Source organism: Monopterus albus, unplaced genomic scaffold, assembly GCF_001952655.1.
Source record: "Monopterus albus unplaced genomic scaffold, M_albus_1.0 scaffold260.1, whole genome shotgun sequence".
Classification (NCBI taxonomy): domain Eukaryota; kingdom Metazoa; phylum Chordata; class Actinopteri; order Synbranchiformes; family Synbranchidae; genus Monopterus; species Monopterus albus.
In genome coordinates, this window is record NW_018128140.1 from 1,089,129 (window position 1) to 1,114,835 (window position 25,707).

At 43.7% G+C, this 25,707-nt stretch overlaps 1 protein-coding gene across 1 annotated transcript in view; it reads right to left on the minus strand.

The window, feature by feature from the left end:
- Nucleotides 1-25,707, minus strand: part of rims2b (regulating synaptic membrane exocytosis 2b) — a 46,309-nt gene that overhangs the window by 10,719 nt on the left and 9,883 nt on the right. The window contains exons 3-21 of the mRNA XM_020621535.1: nt 24,974-25,051; nt 24,595-24,671; nt 24,242-24,523; nt 20,972-21,036; nt 19,020-19,139; nt 18,813-18,912; nt 18,273-18,396; nt 17,830-17,876; nt 17,460-17,542; nt 17,331-17,417; nt 14,906-15,036; nt 13,139-13,310; nt 12,885-13,044; nt 9,934-10,018; nt 9,611-9,715; nt 6,976-7,064; nt 5,637-5,714; nt 1,998-2,020; nt 1,829-1,908 (exon numbers count right to left, since the gene is read on the minus strand). Of these exons, the coding sequence (XP_020477191.1) occupies nt 1,829-1,908; nt 1,998-2,020; nt 5,637-5,714; nt 6,976-7,064; nt 9,611-9,715; nt 9,934-10,018; nt 12,885-13,044; nt 13,139-13,310; nt 14,906-15,036; nt 17,331-17,417; nt 17,460-17,542; nt 17,830-17,876; nt 18,273-18,396; nt 18,813-18,912; nt 19,020-19,139; nt 20,972-21,036; nt 24,242-24,523; nt 24,595-24,671; nt 24,974-25,051 (1,986 nt within the window). The remainder of the gene's footprint in view (nt 1-1,828; nt 1,909-1,997; nt 2,021-5,636; nt 5,715-6,975; nt 7,065-9,610; nt 9,716-9,933; nt 10,019-12,884; nt 13,045-13,138; nt 13,311-14,905; nt 15,037-17,330; nt 17,418-17,459; nt 17,543-17,829; nt 17,877-18,272; nt 18,397-18,812; nt 18,913-19,019; nt 19,140-20,971; nt 21,037-24,241; nt 24,524-24,594; nt 24,672-24,973; nt 25,052-25,707) is intronic.

The following is a 25,707-nucleotide window of genomic DNA, read 5'->3' on the forward strand; positions in this document are numbered from 1 at the left end:
TTATATTTATATATTTATATTGCAATTATTTAAAGATATAGTCAGCAATTCTAAATCATTACACATTTTGTCATATTCAGCTAAACTTTCCTCACATTTCTCTGCCTTGCTTTTTAGTTTGTGTGCGCGCCACAAAGGATCCGAATCGGGCCGACTAATTTCAGCCCATCAAGCACAAGGAGGCACTTTGGTAGAAAACGAAGGGAAAACCAAATGGACACTAACAACACTTTGCATCTCGCCAGGGACACTATGGTTCATTGTCTGTGCTTTGCTTGGCCTTCAGGGTTCAAACGTACCTGTACTCGGTTTTGATTTACATGTGTTAAATTAATCTATAAGCTTTTACTAAAAACATTTCCGTGTGTGTATCAGTGAGTTAATTATAATGAGCTTTTTTGAATAAGGCTGACTGGTAGGGGATGTCTGATCGGTTCCTGGTCTCACCTGATGCTGTGCACAGATCGGCTATCGGAGGCATTGGAAATGGCCGACACATCGCTGTTTGATGATTTAAAGGACAGGTTGGCCCTCATCTGGAGTCACAGAGGGAGGACAGGTGAGCGACATCATTGGTACAGTATGTATTGTGTAAAATGCTGAGGACATGTTTCAGCCTGTTCACCTTTGAATGATCCTCTATCACACCTGCAGAGTCAGAGGAGAGAGTTAGTTTATTACAACACTGATGTCAGTTTTGGTTGGACAGTGACATCACTGTGTTGGACAGTGGTGTCACTGGGTCCTGTGGTAATGTATAGAAAGATGTACATGTTCAGACACAGCTTACACACAGGAAATTCTCTGATAAATTTTACATTTCATTGTACATGTTGCAATGATAAAGTTTAACATTTAAAAGTGACATCACAACATGAAAAAAAAAAACTGCGTTCCTCTCCCGAACACAGCTCTGACTCGATGACATCATGCTGATATCGGAGAGAGTCATCAGGGATCAAATGCGACATATATGATTTTCTTAATTCATAAACAGCAGAACCGAGCTTCACTCTGAAGGTTTACTGTAACAACAACTAAGACAAAGGAAAACCAGAGAATCTCCTGACCAGATGAAAACAGGAGAAACAAACTTCAGCCAGATCAGACAAGAGGTTTCGAGTCACAGTGACATGGGATCCATACCCATGGCACGGTGGTAACGCCTCCTCTTGAAAACAAAACAATGGATGGATGACACAAAAGGAGAAGCTCAACCAAACATAAGACTGAGAAACACTTTAAATGACAAAGACTAGGATGAGAGAGATGAACAGATAGATGGAGGGACTGGGCAGATGGGTAAATCAATGCATGGATTAGGGCTGCGTATTTACATTTGACTCAATTTAAGTGCAATGAAATCCACAAATAATAAATCAATACGGAGATCTTTAGGCTGGTAGTGAACTGCTATGAATAAGGTTAAAAGGAACCCTGTAATGTAAATAATTAGCCTAATTATGTTTGCAACCCCCAGCCTGACAGTCAACGTTAACACAAATGTGCCCTAAGAGAAATCTATTCACATTTGAATTAGTAGGTACGTACAAGCACAAGGAGGCACTTTGGTAGAAAACGAAGGGAAAACCAAATGGACACTAACAACACTTTGCATCTCGCCAGGGACACTATGGTTCATTGTCTGTGCTTTGCTTGGCCTTCAGGGTTCAAACGTACCTGTACTCGGTTTTGATTTACATGTGTTAAATTAATCTATAAGCTTTTACTAAAAACATTTCCGTGTGTGTATCAGTGAGTTAATTATAATGAGCTTTTTTGAATAAGGCTGACTGGTAGGGGATGTCTGATCGGTTCCTGGTCTCACCTGATGCTGTGCACAGATCGGCTATTGGAAATGGCCGACACATCGCTGTTTGATGATTTAAAGGACAGGTTGGCCCTCATCTGGAGTCACAGAGGGAGGACAGGTGAGCGACATCATTGGTACAGTATGTATTGTGTAAAATGCTGAGGACATGTTTCAGCCTGTTCACCTTTGAATGATCCTCTATCACACCTGCAGAGTCAGAGGAGAGAGTTAGTTTATTACAACACTGATGTCAGTTTTGGTTGGACAGTGACATCACTGTGTTGGACAGTGGTGTCACTGGGTCCTGTGGTAATGTATAGAAAGATGTACATGTTCAGACACAGCTTACACACAGGAAATTCTCTGATAAATTTTACATTTCATTGTACATGTTGCAATGATAAAGTTTAACATTTAAAAGTGACATCACAACATGAAAAAAAAAAACTGCGTTCCTCTCCCGAACACAGCTCTGACTCGATGACATCATGCTGATATCGGAGAGAGTCATCAGGGATCAAATGCGACATATATGATTTTCTTAATTCATAAACAGCAGAACCGAGCTTCACTCTGAAGGTTTACTGTAACAACAACTAAGACAAAGGAAAACCAGAGAATCTCCTGACCAGATGAAAACAGGAGAAACAAACTTCAGCCAGATCAGACAAGAGGTTTCGAGTCACAGTGACATGGGATCCATACCCATGGCACGGTGGTAACGCCTCCTCTTGAAAACAAAACAATGGATGGATGACACAAAAGGAGAAGCTCAACCAAACATAAGACTGAGAAACACTTTAAATGACAAAGACTAGGATGAGAGAGATGAACAGATAGATGGAGGGACTGGGCAGATGGGTAAATCAATGCATGGATTAGGGCTGCGTATTTACATTTGACTCAATTTAAGTGCAATGAAATCCACAAATAATAAATCCATACGGAGATCTTTAGGCTGGTAGTGAACTGCTATGAATAAGGTTAAAAGGAACCCTGTAATGTAAATAATTAGCCTAATTATGTTTGCAACCCCCAGCCTGACAGTCAACGTTAACACAAATGTGCCCTAAGAGAAATCTATTCACATTTGAATTAGTAGGTACGTAAACCTTAAAATCAAACAGTTTAGAAGAAGAAGCAGCAGCTTTATTTTATTGTCATTGTAACATTGTGACACGTACAACAAAATTTTGTTTTGGAGCCGAGGGCCCTGGGCCACTGCATGCATACACGCCACCTTCATGGCCAACTTGGGGAGATGACTGCTCTACCCACTGCACCACTGCACTATGTTTACAACTCTCCATTGTTATTATTATTATTATTGAGTAGCAGTAGTAGAAGGAGGAGTAGTAGTAATATACCCAGACCTAGGATGCATTGATAGGTAAAATTAAAGTCAAGCCAAGAAGAAATCATTCATAATTAAATCAAACACACCAGGAGAAGTTGGATGGATGAATTACTGGATGAACCAATGACTGGATGAGTAAACAGATGCATGAATGAAGTGGCAGAGACAGGACAACCAAAGCAACTGTAACTGCTCCACTTTAAGAAACACCTAGTCACAGATTCAGGTGACTAACATGGCACATGATCTAGGGGCTACTGGTCTGCAGGTGGGTGGGGCTACCAGGTGGTACCATACCAATGGCTCTTTTCTTCTGTTGGTCCTCCCATGTGACCTCTGCATTCATGGCAGAGAGAGAGATTGGTCAGACCTCAAAGGCACTTAAGATTCAGAACTGTTCAGGTGATCCATCTGACAGCAAACCGGTACTCATCATAAACACCTCAACACACACTTGGACACCAACACCTGAGTTCATGAGTTTATGAGTGGGTGAGGATCACCTGAACACACCATCACATCCACCTAAGACTGACTTGCCTTTTCTGGTCCCTCCAGGTGTTGCTGAGCGTCTGTCTGGTTCTGACATGAACATGTGTGATGACATCAGCATGAGGTAACAAAGATGAACAAATGAATGAAAGGTGATGACGAAGAATAACATATAGGTGAGATCCGGGACGAAAGTACCGGGGGAGGGGGGTTGTACCACAGACCCAATTCTCTGTTACCACAGAAGTTAAGGTTATGAGACTTAAATCAAATCATCACTCCATTTTGTGACTTTAGTGTGTAAAGTTAAAAAAAAAAGATGCTTTTTTCCAATTTTATATGTTTGAGTGCATACAGTATTTACAAGGTCTAAGTTACAGGAGAGTCCGCGGGGGGCAAAAGTACAGTGCCTGCTGCAGGATGCCGAGTTAGCTTGACCTGTGCTATACCCACACATCATGCCTAGAGTGAGGAAAACTAAGAAAGGAATGAAAAACCCACAATCTTTTCCTTTCTAGCAGCTGAGGAGGTCAAAGGGTTGGTTGGCACTTAGTTCTGTTTGTCACTTCTATAGTCTAGCCTAAACATTTAGTCTACATAATTGTCATATTAAATAAAATTCAGTTAACCCAATTTATGAGAATTGCCACGCCTGCGGGCCTGAGGAGCTGAGCCAGTACTGGGTAGCTCTCTGTGTTAAGTGGGGAGATGTGAGGCAACTGGCTTCAGAGCTTGGCTGGAGTGTCTCAACGACCGTGTTGGGCAGACCGGTGGCAGGTAGATGGTTATCGAGTGTACCCAAGACCTCAAACCTATGAGGGAGAAGGGAATGCAAGGCATACCCACCTCACTTCCGTGAGCCCCTAACTACAGTCCAGGGTGTGGAAACAGTGGGTCTGGAGCAGTTTTTCACTTTGGATTTATCACCCAATCTGGGCCAGAGATCATCCTCCTGGTTTGGTTCAGAGACCAGTGGCTCTGACACTGTCATAGTAGATAGGCCAGGACAGGGGAACACAATGCTGTCAGCAGGGACACAGGAGCTCCTGGGTGCCAATGAGTGCCGGAAACGCTTGTCCTCTTGGATCTGGTGGAGTGAAGAAATTCAATTTTCCAGTTCAATCATGTTCGGTTTTAACTGGAGACATCCTGCGTAGTCTGGTGGAGAAGTGAGTGGAGGCATTTTTAAACGGATAGAAACAGGCAAGGCCTGTGATGTCAGGCGACAGAGTTAAAAACAAATTGAGGTGTACACTAAAATCCCAAAAAGTCTCGGTAGGACTTCAATGAACTGAGTTACCACAACTGAGGAAATAAGGCCATCTCTAAAGCTAAGATGACTTATAAGGGACTTTAAAGGAGGAGGTAGGACAACAAAAAGTACAGATTTAGAGCTCACCCAGTGCAGCAACTTCAGGATACACACTTCTGCATTGATCACTTAAGAGCAGTCTCTGTCACCAGTATTGACCAAGCCACACACGTTGGTAGTGGCTTGGCCAAGATTGGGTTATATGACTAGAAGTGTAGCGTGAAGAACCATTACAATCCTTACACACATCTGCATAACAGAAATATGTGTTTACCTCACAATTTGTGTGACACAGCAGTGGGCTTTAGCCTCTGTACCGGAGTCAAATTCCTATATGTTCAAACATACTTGGCCATTAAGGGTGATTTTAATTCTGAGTAGAGATGAAAGTACAGTTGCGCAACTTGTATTTAAAGCAGGATTACTTTGGGGGGGGGGGTAACGCTTGTTTAACGCTTGTTCACAGAAATGTGTGTGAATATTGATAGGGGACATGTGTCCTCAAATGAAATAGGATCAGAGAAGATACATTCATTCTCACACAGTCAGGATAAAAGCAAAAAATGGTACTTTCGTCCAGGATCTATACAATTGCAGAATCACCAGCTGGACTGACCTACTGGTTTACAGCTACAGACATGTCAAACCAGTGATGTACGTACCTGGAGTCTGCGGGGCCGGGGCTGGTGATGGAGCAAGTGCAGGGGGCAGGATAGGTTCTGGAGGCAGCTGTGACTGGACTACAGGAGATGGCATTGTGGCTAGTACATAGTGAGGTGCAGGCACAGATACAGGTGGAGAAACAGGTACAGGCGCAGATAGAGGTACAGATGTGGATGCAGGGGGAGGTGCAGGTGAGAATGCGGGTACATGTGCAGGGGGAGCTACAGGTCCAGAGGTGGGTGTCGGTGCAAGAGGTGCATGGGTTAAGGTGGGTCCAAATGGAAGTGGGGCTTGAATATGCAGGAGGAGGTGCAGGTGAGAATGCGGGTACATGTGCAGGGGGAGCTACAGGTCCAGAGGTGGGTGTCGGTGCAAGAGGTGCATGGGTTAAGGTGGGTCCAAATGGAAGTGGGGCTTGAATTTGTATGAGAGGAGGTAGCTGGTACTTTACAGGGAGAGGGGCTTGTTTGTGGGTAGTGGGAGGAGCTACTGTTGCTGCTTGTACTCCTGCAGCGGGCTTGGCCAAAACTATGAAGAGCATAAGATTTAAGAGGAAATGAAAAAGATCAGAAAAACGAATGAAAGACCGACAATGGGGTAATGAATGGCCACATGACATTTCAAAATCTGACCAATCACATAGCTGTTTTCACTTCTACCAATATTCAGTGACACTACTGTTTGTCACAAGCCATGACAACACTTTTGTAGTAGTTGATCTGTAGCCAGTTCAAGCTGAAAATACTTGGTCTACTTCAAGCAAATCAGTGCTGGAATACTGCTAAATACTACAAAGTTCAACAGGTAGATTAAACACAAATTAGTCTGTACCTGTCTGCACAGTGTCACAGGGTTCCTCTCCAACTGAAAGACAACTCACTGTTAGACTGCTACAACCCAAATGCCTATTCACAAGCATTTGCTTTAACCTTTATGCAAATGATACACAGCTATATACAAGTCTGAACAGACATCACATGTTAACTTCAGCTGAATTCTGATAATACGAAGACCTTTTCAATGCCCCAGACAAGCTGCATTCAGATCTAAGATCCTCACTTGGTCTCTCTCTTTTAATACTTAGAGACCCCAAATCCATCACCGTACAATTATTTCCTTACAACCATGAACAACCTGCCCAACAAACCCAAGAGTGTAAACTCCAAACCATCTTTAAAATCACTTCTCAAGGTTTTTAATCAACTAAATGTTTCAGAATGTGTGTCTACAGTTTGAGTTCTTCCTTTTAAAACACAAAGTATGAACAGCACAGGTACTGTAACTGTTGATCATGTGAACACTGCCAGCAGCTGACTGGCAGGTAGCTAACACACATACTTCTGTCTGGAGCTCCTCTGGTCGGGATGACAGGCAACTGGCGTGCTCGGCGGTTGAAGACTGACATTCCTGTTGGACTTGGGTTCATCCTGTTATAAAGAAAAAGGACTCAAATTCCCAACCTTACTAGAAAGAAACAAGGTCAAAGTTCAGGGGTCGAGTGATCATAGTCAGCTCTGTCAGTGGAGTGTGAACGTGTGTAGAGAGGTCGGTCCACCATCGCTCGCTGGTCAGCTGAGTGAGAACAACTGTAGTAGTCATGCCAGTCCATCACCCGACTGTACCTGCACATCACCATGACAACCACAGCACCTGCTGGAGGGGTTAGTCAGTAACATCACTGTGATGATCATGCAGCTGTCAGCAGGTCACCTGGTCATACGTAATGGGGACGATGCAGGTATAAGTTTAGAATTTGCCACTGCATTTCCCAGAAGGTATTGGTGAAAGAGCAGAGGCAGCAAAGGATATTGGGAAAGAAATGAAAGTTCTGATGACTTTGATGGTACAGACAACATCAACCTTATTGTCAACGGTTTGACCTGCTGCTGATGAGGTCTCACTCCTCCTGTTGTATCAGGAACATTTAGGAACTGGCTTTAGACAAGTATCCCAGCATGCATTTCACATGGAGAATGTTAAACATTAGGAATTGTCCAATATTTTGGTTTATGACAAAATACATGCAAAACTAATGACAATCCCATCAACCTCAGCTGTGTTTAATGCCAGTTAGATCAAAAAATGATGTAAGTGGACCTTTGAGTTGAAATGATTCTGTCACAGAACAGGTGCATGTCCAGCTGAGGTGGAGATATCATATATATCATATAAGAGCCCTGCTGTCTCAGAAACAAACTGAATGTACTGTGTCCTCTTGTCCTCAGGAGTTTGGACTCCAGAGGTGAACTGAAAAGGACACAAATTTAAACTTGGTGTACTCTCTATTGAGGCGGACCAATCATTTGGATGGAAAGATGAAAAGTTAAGTTAGCCTGAGGCGCTACTACTGTCCCTTATATCTATACCTGTAAACCTGGATAAAGTCAAACTGTCAGTTTACCTCAGGAGTTCCTTGTTGTAGGCATCAGGTTCATAGGGGAAGTCTGGGATGAAGTCCTGACTGAGGAACAGAAAGGCATAAGAACTCCAGAACATAATGACTCTAAAGTCGACTTCATCCTCTAACACTACATCACCCATAACCCTCGGGGCTGACCTGTAGTCCTCACAGCTCCCATTTATCGTGTAGTTTGTCCAGGGAGTGTGGTTTGGACCATTCAAATATCTTAAAAGCACACATGAAGATGAGATGTGATGACTTTTATCCTACAATTACTGCAGCTAATAGTACTGCAAGTACTACTGCAAATATTCATCCTGGAGTTGCAATACCTGAATAACCTCCTAAATACACAGAAGCAGACAGAAAAGTACTACAAACTTTGCTACGACAAGTACTCCAAACAGAACCACAAACGATATTATAACCTATACTACAAATTGTTTTACATCCAGCAATCAAACTGGTACTATGACCAAGGCAAACTAGTCTACAAGCAGTACTACAAGTCCAACCATTAGTTCAAGTACAACAAGTGTTAAAGCCAGAACTTTAACCTACAGCACAACATTACTAAACCTGTATAATTATGAGTACAAGGACTAATAAAACCAATAAGACCAGTAGCACAACCAAGACTACAACTACTACAGTCAGTTACCAAACTTGCACTACAACCAGGACTAACTAGTAATACTGAACAGCCAGTACCAGAAACCAGTACTAAAGCCTATACAGTACTTTGATTAGGTTTGCATTTAATACTATAACCATAATATACAAAGTACAAAAAATTATACTAATGCTACAAGCAGTACTAACTCAGCACCAGAACAACATTCAGTCCAAATTTGGGTCCTGGTTCAGACATGGATCAGAGTTGGTGCAAACATGTTCATACAGTCTTTGCTATATGTTGTTTGATCCAAAAGCAGCAGAGGGTGGGGTTTACCTGACAGGACAGGTGTATCTAATACCTGCTTCTTATTGTTTATTGATTTATAAGGAATAGCTTCTTAAACATATAAATACACTATACTGTGTGCAGACTGAGCTGACTGGCTGTTGTCCAGGTGACCCAGGTCAAGTGTGTTTCCATGGTTACCTGTCAAAGCTGTTGTACTGGCCAGCGTTAGAGTACGCTCGCCTCAGTTTGGAGCCTCGCAGCAACCACACAGCATCCTCCAGGTACAAAGGGTTACCACTGGCACCCAGAAATCAAAGGTCAGCAGTCAGAGAGGTCAGTCAAGGTCAAAGGTCAGGGGTCAGAAATGAAGACAGAATGACATTGAAGGATCGCAAAATGAGACTTTTACATGAATCTGATGGATGTGAAAAGCTTTTTCCACCCTCTCTGATTTCTATCATATAGCACCTCATCCATTCTTGTTTAATTACAATCAACTCATATCTGTACCTGTCTCTTCTTTCCTATACATCTACCTTGTCTTCTTTCCAGTTTCTGAAACAAACTATTCAGCTCCTCTCACATTGGGACCTGGCATGTTGTTTTCTGTACTCATGCTGCTGTGTCACTAGGGGAGATTTTTACCTGCACAAACAGCTTGTTACCTGTGAGGAGGTGGTTGGCTTGGTGACCGTGTCCTCATCCTAACCATGTTGGCTCGAGAGCAGTGATCGGACAATATCACCTGCTCCTGTACTGAGAGGGAGGAGCTGTGGGTGTAAAGAAAACCGCAGGAATAAACCCATGAACTTAGACAGGGACCCGGTCAGACCAGTTTTATCACAGTGAAACAGACTAAGATGTACTCCACCGTAGTTTTATTTTCCAGGAGAGCCCTGTGTTGGTAGAAAACTATTTCTGAAAGCAGCTGTTTCTCCAGGAATAACACCTTGATATCTTCTGCTCTGATCAAGCATTAATACTGAGCAGCAGGACATGTTCACCTGATATCACCCCAATGCCATCTTCACAGTCGTAGTCTGAAAACTCACTGTCACTGATCCTCTGAGACCCTGCAGAGAGAGGGGGAGAGAGAGGACGTTTAAGCCTGTAAACAGCTCCTCTTTAATCCTCTACAGCAAGCTAAACTAATCCGACACTCATACATGGAACAGGTACGAAAACAACTGAGGTTATACCATTAGCTTAGCATCACAAGGAGAAAAGCCCTAAGTGTTAACATTAGCTACAAATAGTCAGCAGCCATAACACACACACACACACACACACACACACACACACCTAGGTCTTACTGAGTAAACATCAAAGGACAGTATCAGCATATTGTATGAGCATGTAGTATCGCTGTTTGTATCAGCGTGTAGTATTGCTGTCTAGTACCTGCGTGCGGTATCACTGTCTAGAATCAGTACATTAAACATTTAAACAATCAAAACCATAAATACAATAATCAACAATAGAACCAATTTAAAAACACCTACACTGACCAATAGAGTCCAAATACAGTCTAATTAGATGTCAAGTGGGCTGGACCAGCACAATCATAGCATAATTACCTATAAATAACAATAATTCCATGTTTTTCCTTTGTTTTCGTGCAAAGAAGTACAAGTACATTAGGAAAATCTTATTTAATTAAATATCCTTTTACAAAACATATCAGCAACAACCTCAGATTTATTACAACAAACATGTGCAATATGCTTCTGATTATCATTTACATGCGTGCATTACAACTGGCCACAGTGTTTGTACAAATACAAAAACCCAGCCACAGATATTTGGAACTGAAAAATATAGTATTGCACTTTAAAATTTATGGCATTGCATGAACAATAGGATTCCATCAAACCAAACTCTTTTGTAGTGAAGCTGTTGGCTTACATTAAATTGCACATTTTTAACTACAGTATTTCTACAGCAAGGATTCATTTTCACAAAACTGTTTTCTTTAAGTGCAATCAGTGTCTGAAGCAGCATTTTGAAGGAGTTAGTCATGTCTAGACTACTTTGTTTTGGCTCCTGAAACTTGGCATCTTTTGGTCTGCACAAGTGCATCAACATCAGGCGTCATGTCCTGAGTAGCAGCCAATCTCAGAATGTCATTTAAGTGCTTGTGTGTGAGCCTTGACCACAATTTTGTTTTATTGATGTTCATTACTGAGAAAACCTGTCCATAAAGGTAGGTTGTCCCAAACATGCACAAAATTTTTGCAGCCAGCACTGTTAATTTGGGGTATCCTGGCAAGATACTGATAAAATGTGTCCAAGCCCACTGAGGCAAATTTGTCCTTCAAATCTGCATCACATTGCAGATCAGAATGAGGAAAATGAGAGGGAAAGAAGGGGGGAAGAGGTGACTATTGTAGAGCAGGAAGTAGCAAAGATTAGAAAGGATGAGGTGAGGAAGGCTCTGAGGAGAATGAAGAGTGGAAAGGCTGTTGGTCCAGATGACATACCTGTACCAGGGGTGTCAAACTCATTTTAGTTCAGGGGCCACATACAGCCTAATAGATGTCAAGTGGGCCGGACCAGCACAATCATAGCATAATTACCTATAAATAACAATAATTGTGTAATATTGATGTTCATTGCTGAGAAAACTTGTTCACAAAGGTAGGTTGTCCTAAACATGCACAACATTTTTGCAGCCAGGGCTGTTAATTTGAGTTATCCTGGCAAGAGATACTGATAAAACGTGACTGTCACTGAGAAGGCGGTCAGACTGACGATGATTCAGGCCTCTGATTCGGATGAAAGTAACAGTTCGGACAACCACCTCTGTACTATCGCCTCCATTAGTGACGTGTACTTACTCTCTGAATTTTGTCACAACACCTGCTTTTCTTCCCATCATTGATGGCGCACCGTCTGTAGCCAGGCTGACGGCGCAGGACCAATCCACTCCGACTCTGTCCAGCCCTCCAACCACAGAGCAAAAAATGTCCTCAGCTGTTGTTGTGTCCATCATAGGCACCAACTCAAGGAACTCTTCAGTCACGGTCAGAGTTTCCACGAATAAACATGGCCAGTTGAGCAACGTCTGTAATGTCAGTGCTCTCATTAATTGCAATAGCAAATGCAAGAGATGACTTGTCTTTGTGTTATGATAGTTCTGAAATCCTTTCCGCCATAGTATTCCTCATCAGACAAATGTTGGCAAAAGCTTGAGGCTTCTCAGGACACATGAGTTCTGCAGCCTTCATCATGACGAACTCACCATCGAAAAACGGCTTTGATACTGTTGCAATTTCATTAGCAATTAGGTAGCTGGCTTTTACTGCTGCTTCACTGACCTCTCGGCTCCCGATGAAAACAGGACGGCCGTTTCCTCAGACCCACCAGCAATTCATTTATCTTATCTTTTCTCAGTTGTCCTTGCAAGATGTCATATTTTTCACCACGATGAGTCTCACAGTGGCGCCGAATATTATATTCCTTGAGCACCGAAACTTGATGACACACCAAGCACACAGGCTTCCCATTTATCTCTGTGAATAAATAGGAAGTGGTCCATTTTTCTTCGAAAAGTCTGCACTCTATATCCACTTTTCTCCAGGTTAGGTACAGTCTACCAGGTAGACTAGTTGTGCCCTTCTTCTACTCTGGTGGATAATTTAGGAATAGCATTTTATTAAGTTCATGTCTTTTATGCATATTTTCACTTTCAAAATTCATCGTGCAGGCCGGATTGAACCCCCCAGCGGGCCTGACCTGGCCCACGGGCTGTATGTCTGACACCCCTGGTCTAGTATCAGCATGCAATATTACTGTTATCAGCGTGCGGTATTATCGTGTATTATCAGTGTGTGGTATTACCGTCTATTATCAGCGTGTGCGTGTGGTATTAATCAGCGTGTGGTATTACTGTCTATTATCAGCGCGCGGTATCAGCGTGTGGTGTCGTAGCAGTCTCACTCTGCAGCCTCCTGCTGGCCTGAGGGACTTCAGGCTGCAGTCCTCTCCTCTGCGGGTAGGGGGAGGTGTTGGGCAGCGGCACAGAGGAAAGGTCATGAAGCTGCAGTTTGTACCAGTGAGGCTGATCGTCCAGCAGAGCTGAGACCAGTTCTATCAGGACCTGAACACACAGAGAACATGGACTTTCACTGGGTGTTTCCTTCAAGAGCACTACATCTGATGTAAGGTTCTGCAAGTTCTCCATGTGTTGTGACCTCTCCCAGGAACTGGCTCTCCTCCTCTCTGACCCGCGCCTGATCCCAGACCGTCACCTCTAACTTCCGTTCTCTGAACTCCCACTGGTGAACTGGCGAGTACATGAAGGTCTGGTTCCACCGAGGTTCCACTGACTTCTTCAGTGTTTTTGTCCTCCGCTTACTCTTATCGCTGCAAGCAGAAGGCACAATCAAAGGCCAGCCACAGAACTGCACTCACAAGTAGTTATAAAGAACCAGAGGCCTGTACCTCAAAGCGAGTCCAATTTAGTCTGGCTCTATTGGGGTTATCTGGCTTTACTGAGCCAAACATTGGCCGGTACCACAACGCCGGTGATCAACTGACCCTGTCTGGGTTTTTTGTCAGTGTACGAGCATGTTCATGTGAAAGGGGCGAAGTTGTTAATTAGAAGCGACATCGTCAGAACCATGGATGAAGTATTGAATATAATATGAGATGGAGCAGTGATACCTGCAGGGAAACTTATATACTGCCAGAGCAAAACCTGATGTTATGGCGAACAACAGGCTGCGGTCACATGACTAGAACAGAATAAGAAGCTGTAGAAACGCTGGGAATAACTTTCAAATATTAAACCTGTCAGTAAAAGACCCGACAGTTTGTGCAGCCAGAGCAGAGATGAGGAGTTATACCCAAAGTCTAACGTTCATTTACAGTCGTGTAAATGACTGTACAATGATCCAGACATTTAACAGTGTCTGGATCGTTCTTCTAATAGGAGAGCAATTATCATCAGCGTCTTCATGTTATTCTGAGCTGCAGTGATGGAGCCTGTAAAAACACTGACACAGGAATTCAGTCGGGAATCAAATAATCTGTGCATGTAAAGCCCAGCATTGATCATCACAGAGGCTGTAGACTCCCTCAGTCTGTTAGAAACTAGACCCATGAAAGTCTGAAACAGCACAACAATATGACTGCTCTATAGAAATATCTGTTTATTAGACTGACAGGGACAGTGTAGACTGTCCCTGTCAGGATTTTAAAAAGTGAGCCAGCTTTGTGGTACTGGAAAACCTGAGCTGAGCCCAAAGTTAGATGAATAAGCCACTGATCTCGCTTCATGGTACAGGCCCCAGACCAGAGAACATGAAGCTTCTACACACATGCTGTACATAAAATATGGACAATGTGTCACCACTTCCCTCGACTGTGCAAAAGTGAAGCTAAAATATCATGAATTCAGCAGCTGCCATCTTGCTTTTTGTAACCAGATTCTGCACATTACTGACCAGAGGTGGCATGACAGCATCAGGCCGCCAATCAAAGCTGTCAACTCACCTGAAACACACCTCTTTTTATACCATCAAATAACTAATTAAAAACAAACTAACCAGAAAAAAGACCACTTGTACACACATCAGCCTGATAATACTGTATCTACAAAATACAACAAAAATCACCTCTGGGAAAAATGTGTTTGAGTTGTACTTTTAGTTTCCAGTTTGGCTCATGTCCCATCCAATAACATGGGGAGGCAGGGTTTCTGACCTATAGTGTAACCAGCCACCAGGATGTGATCAAGTCATTGTGGCCTCACTTCTGGGAGCCGTCACACTGTCCATCATATATACAGTCAGTGGTTCTACAGCAGAACCTCAGATATCATAGAGGAGAAACCAGAGAACACTGGGCCACAGAGATAATAACGTTTGACATGTACACCTACACTAGCGCATGCTCCTATTATCACCTGCCATCATATGTCCATAAAAGTCTGGATGCTGACTGGTTTCTCAATTTACCTTCTGTCTGGCAGGAAGCAGATCTTGACATAAGGGTTCCTGGGTCGGCCATCATCTCGAACAGGAAGATCTTTGGCACCAAGAACGGTGACAATCAGCTGATGACCAACTTTATCATACCAGAGCTTTAGCTGTAAGAAAACAGATATTAAATCAGGACAACAACATAAAACACAGAAGCCTCCAAAGAGGGACCCCGGAGAACAGCAGAAGAACCCCAGACCACTGGAGGAGAATCTGCAGAGCAGTGGAGGAAACACACTGAAGAGAAGACAATCCAAAACAAAGAGCTGAACCATACAGGCTACAGAGCTGGACTAGACTGGACTTACACAGTGAAGCAAAGCACTTTACACTATATTTGCCCATTCACACACCGACGGGACGGTTTGACATGTGGACTGAGGAAGCTGGGGGCTGAACTGCTGAATAAAGCTCATTTAAAAAAAAAAAAAAAAAAAAGACAGCCACCGGTGCCATTGTAAAACCCAAATTTTTTGACTGCTCCTGGTTTTGTAGATATATTTTCCCTTCTGCTGCTGCACTGTGACCAGAGGATGTGGAGAAAAATACAGGGCCTGAGATTACTGCATGTCCGTGAATGTTCCTGTACAGGGACTCACTGTTTTACCTGAACGGGTCTAACCTACAAGCAGCCAGCCAATGAAGCCCCCATGGTGGTGCATGATCAGCTGATCAACGCTAGATTCCGGAGCACAGGACCTGTTTGTTTTGACTGCTCGAGGCAAGTGTGTCTGCTGCATGTGATGTTGCTGTTCGTTGTGCTGTCCACTTGCAACCACACTGGCAACAGGAGTTGTGCATGTTCACAAACTATCCTCTTGTTTTTAGCAAGAGGCTTTCTAATTATTTCAGAATGATAAAACCAGACTATTTGGAGTTATGAGGTGTGCCAAGATAATCTAGAGGTGCCCAAGATTACACATTAAATGGCTGGAAACAAGCAAAATGAGCAGCTATGGGCTCTTTAATGCCACTTCACAAAGTCTGATGCTGAATGTTTTTCCCCTCAGTCCAGGGGAATATAGAACACAAATGGGAGCACTGATCATTCCAGTCAGTGCAACTGATTTGCTTAGAATATTTATTGGTTTGAAACAGTGCTGCTGAAGCAGATGGTCAAGAAGAGAGAAATGTGGGAGGAGGTGAGCAGCCAACACGCTGCTGCTCTGGGATAGCTAATACAGAAGGGACAAGTCAGATGAACAGCACTATAGCGTTACTATATTTAATTAAAGAAAAAAGTGTGACCACCCTACTGCCCCAAATAGAATGTAATTCTGTGGGAAACTGCAGTTTTAGTCACAAGTTAAGCTCATGCACAGTTCGTGCACAGTTCTAAGGTCTGAAGAGAGTCTAGACCTTAATATTATTATTACAAAGGAAAAACCCAACAAACTCCCCTGAGCAGCACTTGGCAACAGTGGGGAGGAAAAACTCCCTTTAACAGAAGAAACCTCCGACAGAGCCCTGCTCTTGGTGGGCGGCCTTCTGCCTCGACCAGTTGGGGTGAGTGGATAGAAGAGAGAGAAAAGAAGAAAAGCAACAAGACACTATGGGGCTCACGAGGTAGGGCAGTCGTCTCCTGACCAGCAAGTTGGTGGTTCGACTCCCAGTCTCCCCGCATGCCTAAGTGTCCCTGAGCATGACACTGAACCCTGAATTGCTCCTGGTGGCTTGACTAGCGCCGTTGTGTGACAGCCTGTCGTCATCGGTGTGTGAATGTTGTGTGTGAATGGTGTATCATCTCCTGTAAAGCGCTTTGGCCAGCGCAACACACTGTGGAAAAATGTGCTATATAAATACAGTCCATTTACCATTTACAATAAACAACAACAAACAATCAAACACTGGTCAGGTCGATGTGGCCGGTGACTGCTCATCAGAAATGTAGAGCTGGCCAGGGCCAGGGCTACCTTTCTGCAGGGAGAGAGAGAGAGGACACACTACGGGAGAGAGGAGACAGTTAGTGACCGGTAGTGGTGGTGTATAGATGGATGGGGAGACAGAGGAGAGGAGGGAAGCTCAACATCATGGGACAACCCTCAGCCTAGGTCTATAACTAATGGATTGTACACCAGACCAAACAGCAGCTTTGAGGTTACGGACATGTTGCTATGACAAGTCCTACAAGACTTTGAAGGAACCAACATGTCCAGCATCATGTGAAACTGTGAACAAAGTTACCAACTACCTTGTGAACCCATGTATGAAGAACAGGCCCCAGGGCAGTGAACTAACAACTACAGAGTAAAGATAGGTAGAGCTGACAGATGTCTCACTCTTCTCTGCTTTAATAATAATACTAAGGTCTAGACCTCACTATGGAAAGTGCCCTGAGATGATTTTTGATGTAATTTGGCGCTATACAAATAAAAGTGAAGAGAATTTTTCTACAGTTTACCTGAATTCTGGGAACCAGAGGACGCCTGTTCACAGTCTGAAAAACACACATCACCATGGAAATGGCTGTTAACTGACAGCTGATTGGCTGTGTGGCCACGCAGTGCAGGCTGGGTTAACTTACAGAGACCAGTCCTGACAGAATGCTGGGACTCATGGGAGACATGACGGAGATGGATGGACCAACTTTCTGCAAGTCAAAGGAACTGGAACCTGAACAGGAATGAAGACAGGGAAAACAGTGTCATTTAGTTTGTGAAACTGGAAAATGGCTGAGTTATAACAGAATCAATAGTCACTTTATTTTATTACTTGCAGTGTTCATAGTGTCAGAGCGGATGGTCAGTGTCTTTTAATGATTTACCAAAGTGGCACATGAGCCAAAGATAATGAGGCTGTATTCTATTAGTGTCTATGCAAGGACAGAGATGTGTCCCTCCGACATTTGAGCAGGACACCCGGAGCATCTCTGTGGTGGATGTGTTGTGTAATACACTCACTGGAGTCCAGCTGGACGCGGGAGCTGTCGGCTGCTCTGGAAATGTCTCTGAGGAACAAACATCACAAATCTGTTAACAGAGCATTCTAACAGAAGTTCTGGTTCTCAGTAGAGCATCAGGATGGTTTTGTGTCCTTCAGGTCAGGCTGTTACTTTGGCCATCAGTGCTGCTGACTGCTGGGCGGATCAGATGTTTTAAGTGAAGTACTTTCTCAGAACTCTAATTTTGGTAAGTGCTGTGTTTCCTGCCCTTCACCTTAACTCAGCATCAGAAAAGCGTAAAATGTGTTCACATTAAAAAAAAAACACCTACAGTTTTTTCTTGTTCCATAGCTAAAGTCAACTCTCTGATCCACAATAACATAGTAGAAACCTTTCTGTCATATTTCCAAGACTCCCCATTAGTGTCTGAAACACAGACTCAGTGTGTGACCTTGGACTCACCTGATGGGACGGGACACCACCAGCTCCACCTGTGGTTCTGACTTGGACTCCAGGATGATGTTATAAACTTCATTAAATGTGGCTCCCTGTAGAACATGGCCGTTCCACTCCAGAACCTGATCACCTATATTAGAAAAAGAAGGTTGATGGTTCTGATCGTATCATGTGACCAGCTGTGGTCCGTGTGATTCTCTCTCAGGGTCGGACCACAAAGCCAGATCAGTTATCAGCTCTTTGGGCTTAACTCAGGTTTAGAGGTGTCATGAAACAGTTTTAACTCAGCAGATCACAATGGTAACCAAGTTCACTACCATGGTAACCTGTGCTACTTCAGAGGATCAACCACCCAAATACTGAACTATCTGATCACTGAAAAAACAGTCATCACTCCTACTGGAGCCTGACTGGGACAAAAGAGGTCACAACAAAGTGACAGATACTTGAGTTATATTTATTTGGCCAGCAGAATCACTGTTCAGTCCAGATTTCAAACAGAGCAAGAGATCACTGCTACATAACTACATGATGATGACTATTTACCTGGCCTCAGGTGTCCCACCGTGTCAGCCAGACTTCCTCTCTTCACTTTGGTGATGAACGCACAGAGGTGTCCAGACTCCGTCATTTTCCCCCCGACAACCTGAAAACACACCACCCATGAGCAAGGCGCTAATATAGCTTGAGGTTAGGGAAGCATAAATATAAGAAGAGATTTTTTTAAGTAGTAGAAGAAGAAGAGTTTGCCACCTTGAGACCCAACAGCGCTCCTGTATCTACAGGAACTGTCCCATCCTTCATCCTCTTGTTCAGTAGGATTTGACCAATCAGATGCTCTCCATCCTTGGACAGTTGCCATGTGACTGGTTGCTGAGGAGTTAAACACATGGTTGCTTAGCAACAGCAACAAGAAACAGCAGTTTTATTTAATATTTTTAACAAAGCTTTTCTTTCTAATTTTAATTATTCTCACTGTGCTTGCTGCTGTTCAGGTGAATCAAAGTTCCACACAACACCTCACACTCCAACAATAAACATTTAAAGACATTTAACCTGCTGACACCAGAATGTTTCAGGGTAAGTGCAACTGTATTTAGTAAACTTAATCTTCTCTAAATATTTTCACTTTTTTACATTTAATGTTAAGTCCTGCTGTTTGGACTGAACTAACGGCTGCTCATTATTCAGTAGTACCTGTTATATTTTTAGCACAAACACTGTTGTTTCAAAAGTTAAAGTGTTTATTTGTCATAAGCAGAGTTAGGAAACATGTTTCTGTGTACAATGAAATTCTTACTTTGCCATCCACATGAATGCCACACAATACAAATGAAATATAAAGTAGATGAATAAGTAACAAAATCTAAGGCACTTTAAGCAGCAAATGCTGAGATTTGCTGCTTTTGTTTTTGTTTGTTACTAAAGAGATCTTGTATCTGTTATGCTTACTATGTAAATCCTGCATTAGTTGCCAATTTCAGAAGATAGAGAATAGATTTGCAAATATTTATTATTATTATTAAGACTCTTAATTGTGTTTCTTAAAGAACAGTAAACAGGCCTAGAGTGTTTAGTTTAACTGTGCATGACGACGCACTGATGATGACAGATCTGTGAGATCAGGTGAAGATATCGCACAGGTTCTAAAGGTAACTCGAGTGATGTCACACAGGTGAAGGAGAAGGTGGAATGAGGAGGAACCAGAAAAAAATAACAGCATATGAAACCACACAAGGTAATCGGAACAGAGGAGGAGAACAAGAAGCTGACTGGCCCACTGATCAGGTGGCGTACTAGCGCCTGATTAGAGCTGTGACATCATCACTCAGAGGAGGACAACAGAGTAGAACCTCGTCATCCTGGTTCTTCATTTAGCTCAGTGCTGCTGCAGGTGCCAAAACCCGCTGCTCCAGCCAATAATCTTCCTGCTCTGACCCATGTGCCCCACACAACACAGTCTGGTGCAACTGTTCACACTAATGCTCAGATCGGATTTTTTGCCAAAATCCGATTTTTTTGCGCTGTTGTTCACACTGTCATTTAAATGCGACTGCCATCTGTCTGATGTGTGAACGGTATACGGCCCTGAGGTGACCCGCATGCACAGAAGAGGACGTGACGTCAGATGCAGCGTACTGTGTTTGCAAAAATAAAAATGGATGCGGCTCGTGATAGCATGTGCGTAGCGATGTACCAGTTAATGTGCAATTGAAATAAAGAAATAATAAGAGGAAGAATATCAAGAAGAAGGAGAGCACAAATATTGCTTATGGCCTTTTGTGGAGCAGTGGCTGCTACCTCTGTACAGAGGAATGTGTGGGTGACAATAAAAATCAATGACATAAAAATCGCATGAAATGCGACATGGCCATTCAGACTGAAGTTGCATTGCAAAACATCGGATATGTATCCAATTTAGGACCACATATGAAAGTGGCCTGGGCCTGATTTGAAAAAATCGGATTTGTGCTGTTCACACTGTCATAAGGAAATCAGATATGGGTCACATTTGGGCAAAAAGGTCGGATTTGGGCCACTTCAGCCTGCAGTGTGAATGTAGTCTAGTGGCTTGGAGAGGCTGGCCGGTTTTCGGTTTCCCCTGCTGGTGTCACCTGGGGCGCAGCTGCTCAGTCGGTGAGGGCAAACAGGTGGGGGCGGGGTTAGACCAATGGCTTAATGGTGCAGGTGGGGCTTAGTCCTACCATGGACATGGGTGCAGGCTCGCCGTGCCAGGAACCATGATCCCACCATTGGCTGTCCATGTCTCCTAGCGAGCAGACATCCAGAGGTCAAACATCACAGTAGCTGTAAACAAAAGATGGACTGAGATAACAATCAGGTGAAACACAGTGATGTTATGAACTTCCACAGGAGTTCAGTTTGCTAACAACAGTTTCCCATTAGTGTGTCCACTGTTCTTTGGGTTGTGCTAATGTTATATTCTCCACCACTTGGACAGATTCGGGGAAACAAGTACATAGAGATAACAGAGTGAGCTGCAGCAGCCTCCAAATAAACCTGAATTATACATAAATCATCTAAGACACGTGTGTGAGTTTGAGCCAAAGCAAACAGAGAGAGAAGCCAGCTGGAACGAACACGGCGAATGCCTGCAACACAAGATGTTTCTGAGGATAACCCAAATATCCTGCGACTTTAATATGCTAAAAATGACTACAGTACAAAGACTAGCCTGAAATCACTGAACCTCTGAGTGTGGCACTGATACACCAGGATGTCCCACAATGCAACACTGGACAGAAGTGAAGGAGCTGGGGTCTGGAGGTGGTTCTGGATCCTCCAGCAGTGATCCGTCCTTACACAAATACCTGTGTCAGAGCAGCTTTAAGCACACACTCTGCTGTACTCACAACTCTGTCTGAATGCCATGGAGGAGGAGGAAGAGGTGGAGGATGTGTCTGTGGGTGCTATATGCCCTGAGCCCTGCCTGCAGAGCAGCTCATACCTGTCTGTAATGAGAATAAGCAAGTCCAAACATCAAGTCCACGTTTTTGTCCGATTCCATTTTTACCGCTAGCCACCTCCTCACTGCAAACTGATAGCTCCAAGAGTTAGCCTGCTGCCACCCTGAGCTGCTTGATGAGCAGTTAGTTTGGAGGTGTAACAGTAAATTGAATGCTGGTAGAAGTTGGCGAGTTGCTGGCAACATTGCAGCCAAAACTCAGCCCTTCTCCTTCCTCCTTTAAACCAGATCACAGTCGCCAAAATCCATCAGATCACAGAGGAAATCACAGACACTCCAGATCACCAGGGACTCAATAGTTGTAGTGTTGCTGGTCAGCCCTCTCTGTCAGGTGTGTAGACATGTTGTCGTCTGGTTGCTCTACAGCTGCGTTGCCTCCTGCAGTCTGTTTCTGTTCTTGTATGTCCGCAGTGGCTCCCGAGGAAGGCTGCTAATCCACACTCTCCTCTTCTAATCCAATTGAACAGAAGTGGAGATGCCCAGCAGTGCCACAGCAGCCAGGTGGAGGTGTTCTGTTCTAATCTGAATCACATTAGCAGAATGGTTCTCCAGGATTCTCCAAGGTCCAGAGCTGTTCTCCTGGTACTTGTTTCTGTCTGGGTGTGTTCAAGGTGATGACAGCAGAGAGTCCAAACTGCTTTGTCACCTCCAGACCTGAGAGGAGGAGCCAAGATTCCTCTGAGCCAATCACAGCTCATAATCTCTGACCAGGTGACTTATGGTCCAATGGCACACAGAGCCAAAAGATTAATTTGTCAGCATGGCACTTGATTTCCTGTGAGATGAGCTGCAGCAACTGCAGTAGTCGTACTATGTAGAACAGTGAACCTGGGACACCACCACAGAGCAGCAGGACTCTGTGGAACAACAACAGAATCTAACTTTACAAAGTACAAAAGGAACCTTACTGAACAGTGCAGGATTGCATCAGAACCATACAGAACAGAGGACAACCAATAGGAACAACAAAGGAAACCAATCAACTGGATCACTGAGAACCAAAACAAAGCCCAACAGAACTGTCTTAGAACCATGTAGAACATGAGCTGTGACGGAGGCTTGATGGAACAGCAGAACAAACTAAACAGAACTGAAACAGAACCCCAAAGAGCAGTGTTAACAGTGACAGGGAACCACTAGGAAGAGCAAAGGAACTGTATAGCCCAGAGCCTTTAGAACAGAGGCAAAACCATGTAGACCACTAAATGAACCATCAAGGTTATGGTACCTTTTAGAACTACAGAGAAGTCTGAGGAACAGAACCCTAAAGAACAGAGGAAGAACCATAAAGCAGAACAGATGGGGGGCCTTACAGGAACTCCGTGGGATAAAAACAGAATCCAAACAAACAGTGACAAAACACCTAGGAACTTTAAAGCCACCACTGGGACCATGCAGAACATCGAACCATAAAGGACTACAGTAGAGCCATACAAATGCAGAGTCCAGCAGAACTTTGGTAATGTTTCTCCCCAAAAGTAACGTTCTACTGTGGATCTGTCAGTGTTCGAGCAGGAAGCCTCTGGTGCCTGTGAGATGAAGTGCAGGGTTAAGCTGCTCAGCCAGAGTGAGGGGGACACAGGGTTCAGCTGTAAGAGGCTTATGACACTGAGCTGGTTACCGTCAGAGACAGAGTAACACAACACAAACTGCTCTTTCTGTTTCACATGCCCCACTAATGAAGGCATCCTTACAAGTTTACTCCTGGGAAACTTCTTGTTTTCCACTGAAGGTGACTTGCACCTAGACGTCACCTATGAAGATGAGTGTTTGTCCGCTAGGGGACAGAGAAACATGCAGACAGACAGAATTATGTTTGAATGCATGAACAGATGCTACTAAACCTTTCTCATCAGCTTCACCTGGCTCTGTCTTCATAACACTGCAATATTAAACGTTTGTACCAATCCTTAGAAACAGTAGTTGACAAAACAACTTCACCACAGCCTCAGCATACTGTCTACCCTCTGAAAGAGCTCTGTTTAGTATCTGAGCTCAGTGACCATCATGTGCTTGCTTAATGGAGGTGCTGCTGGCATCCTGTGATTGGAGGCTTTTCCCCAGGTGAGAACCAGTCCCTTTTAAAAACCTGGTGATCTTTGAGTTTCACCTGATGAAGGCATGAGAAAAATGGTGTTAATACAGTAATGGACAATGTGATAGATTCTTCTAAAAGTATATTCCAGTTCCTTCTTGGTCAGGTGTCATCTGTGCTGCGGTCACGTGATGACACCTGAGCAAGTCTGGGTTCCAGTTAAAAGCTGCAGAGAAAGTCAGTAAGTGAACCTTGAATCATCTTCCAACAGAGGAAACCCTTCATTGTTCAGTCTGTTTGAGCCTCTGCTCTGACTTGCAGGTTTTCTGTCTGACAGCCTTGGAGATCTACCTTTGGCCCAAAGTATGTAGACAACCCTGAACCCTGTGTTTGGAGCTTTAGCATGAAGTCACCTAGCCTCATGCAGCCAGCTGTTAGTATGCAGCCACTTACTGTCGGGCTCATCACAGCTGGTATATTCAGGCATGGTCACTAGCTCCTCCTCAGAACTGCTGAAGCTACCGATCACATGCATCTTCCCAATTCTTCTCCCCCTCTGTGCTACACTCTCATCGGTCAACTTCTTCTGGAGAGTGGAACTAGGCTCCAGGTTTTGCTGTGGTAAAAGGCTGCACTGGGGAGATGTGGGCCTGACACGGTTGGCTGCCCGGTCCACAGAGAATGACCTCTGAGCTCCAGATCCAACCAAGCCCTCAGGTCGATTCAGATGGAGAGCTGAGAGAAAACAAATCCAAGTGTGTGCCCTAGATCTGGGCTGCAACAGGTATGGATAGTTCTATTCCTACCTGTGCGTCTCAGGATCAGGTGGTCAGGCTGGGCAGCTGCCAGGAAGACGGCGCGTTGGTGGCGTTGGTGGCGGACCCTGCTGACATGAGCCAACATTCTCATGGCCTCCTCGCTGGGCTGCAGCTTCACTGGTTTTAACGTGCAATTTTTATTTTTTTATTCCACTTAAAAATGGGAATAAAAGTTATTATTCCATTATTGTTTATATGTGATGTTTGCGTAAATGTCTAGTGCTTCACACAGTAAAATTAATAAATTAAGAAATAAAAGATCAGAATATTTTTAGCTCCTTTAGTCTGCATTACAAAATATTACGTCATATTACATGAAAATGCTAAATATTGTCGACATGCTTCCTACCTGCCTGATCAGACTCACCTCTGAGTACAAACGTCTCGTCCATCTCTGATTGAAGGCCTCCGGTCTAGCAGCTCCTTCTCCTCATTGCCATGGTAGCTGTGTGGTGAGCAAGCATGGAGGTTCAGACAGAGGTCAGAGGGTGAGTGAGGCATCCTACCCCCCTTATCATTATAGCATGACTCAGAGGGACTCTACTTTCTGTCAATCTCGCAGAACAGGCCAATCAGACAGGAGGAGGAGGAGTTACCTGTATGACCAACACAAGTTGATCCTTATTTAAACTGGATGAACTAATTATAATGTGACATCCATGAGTGTGTTTTAACCAAATAACTACAATTACTGCTTTGCAGATAAATGCCTCTGCCAACCAGTCAGCTTGCAGTTCACAGACTCGTATGTAGTGAAGACTTTGAAGGAGTTCATGGTGTTTGTGAGAATGGGCTGTTAGGTATTTTTTTAGTCAGATAGAAATTGGGTAGATACTTGTTGTATTAGAAATGTTTAGTGGAGACAGGATGTCTAGGTAGGCTGTTAAATGCTTAGTCATTCTCATGAGTTTTTTGCAGGGTGCATATGGCCAAGGATAACGAGATACTAAAGTTTGACTGTCAGCAGGCAGGATGATTATTGTTATTATTATGATATGTTTAACCGTAATTGTAATCATAATATTTTCTTATGTTTAATGTCATGACATGTCACTAGATGTCATGTCAGAATGTTCTTAGATACACACCACTTAATCAACA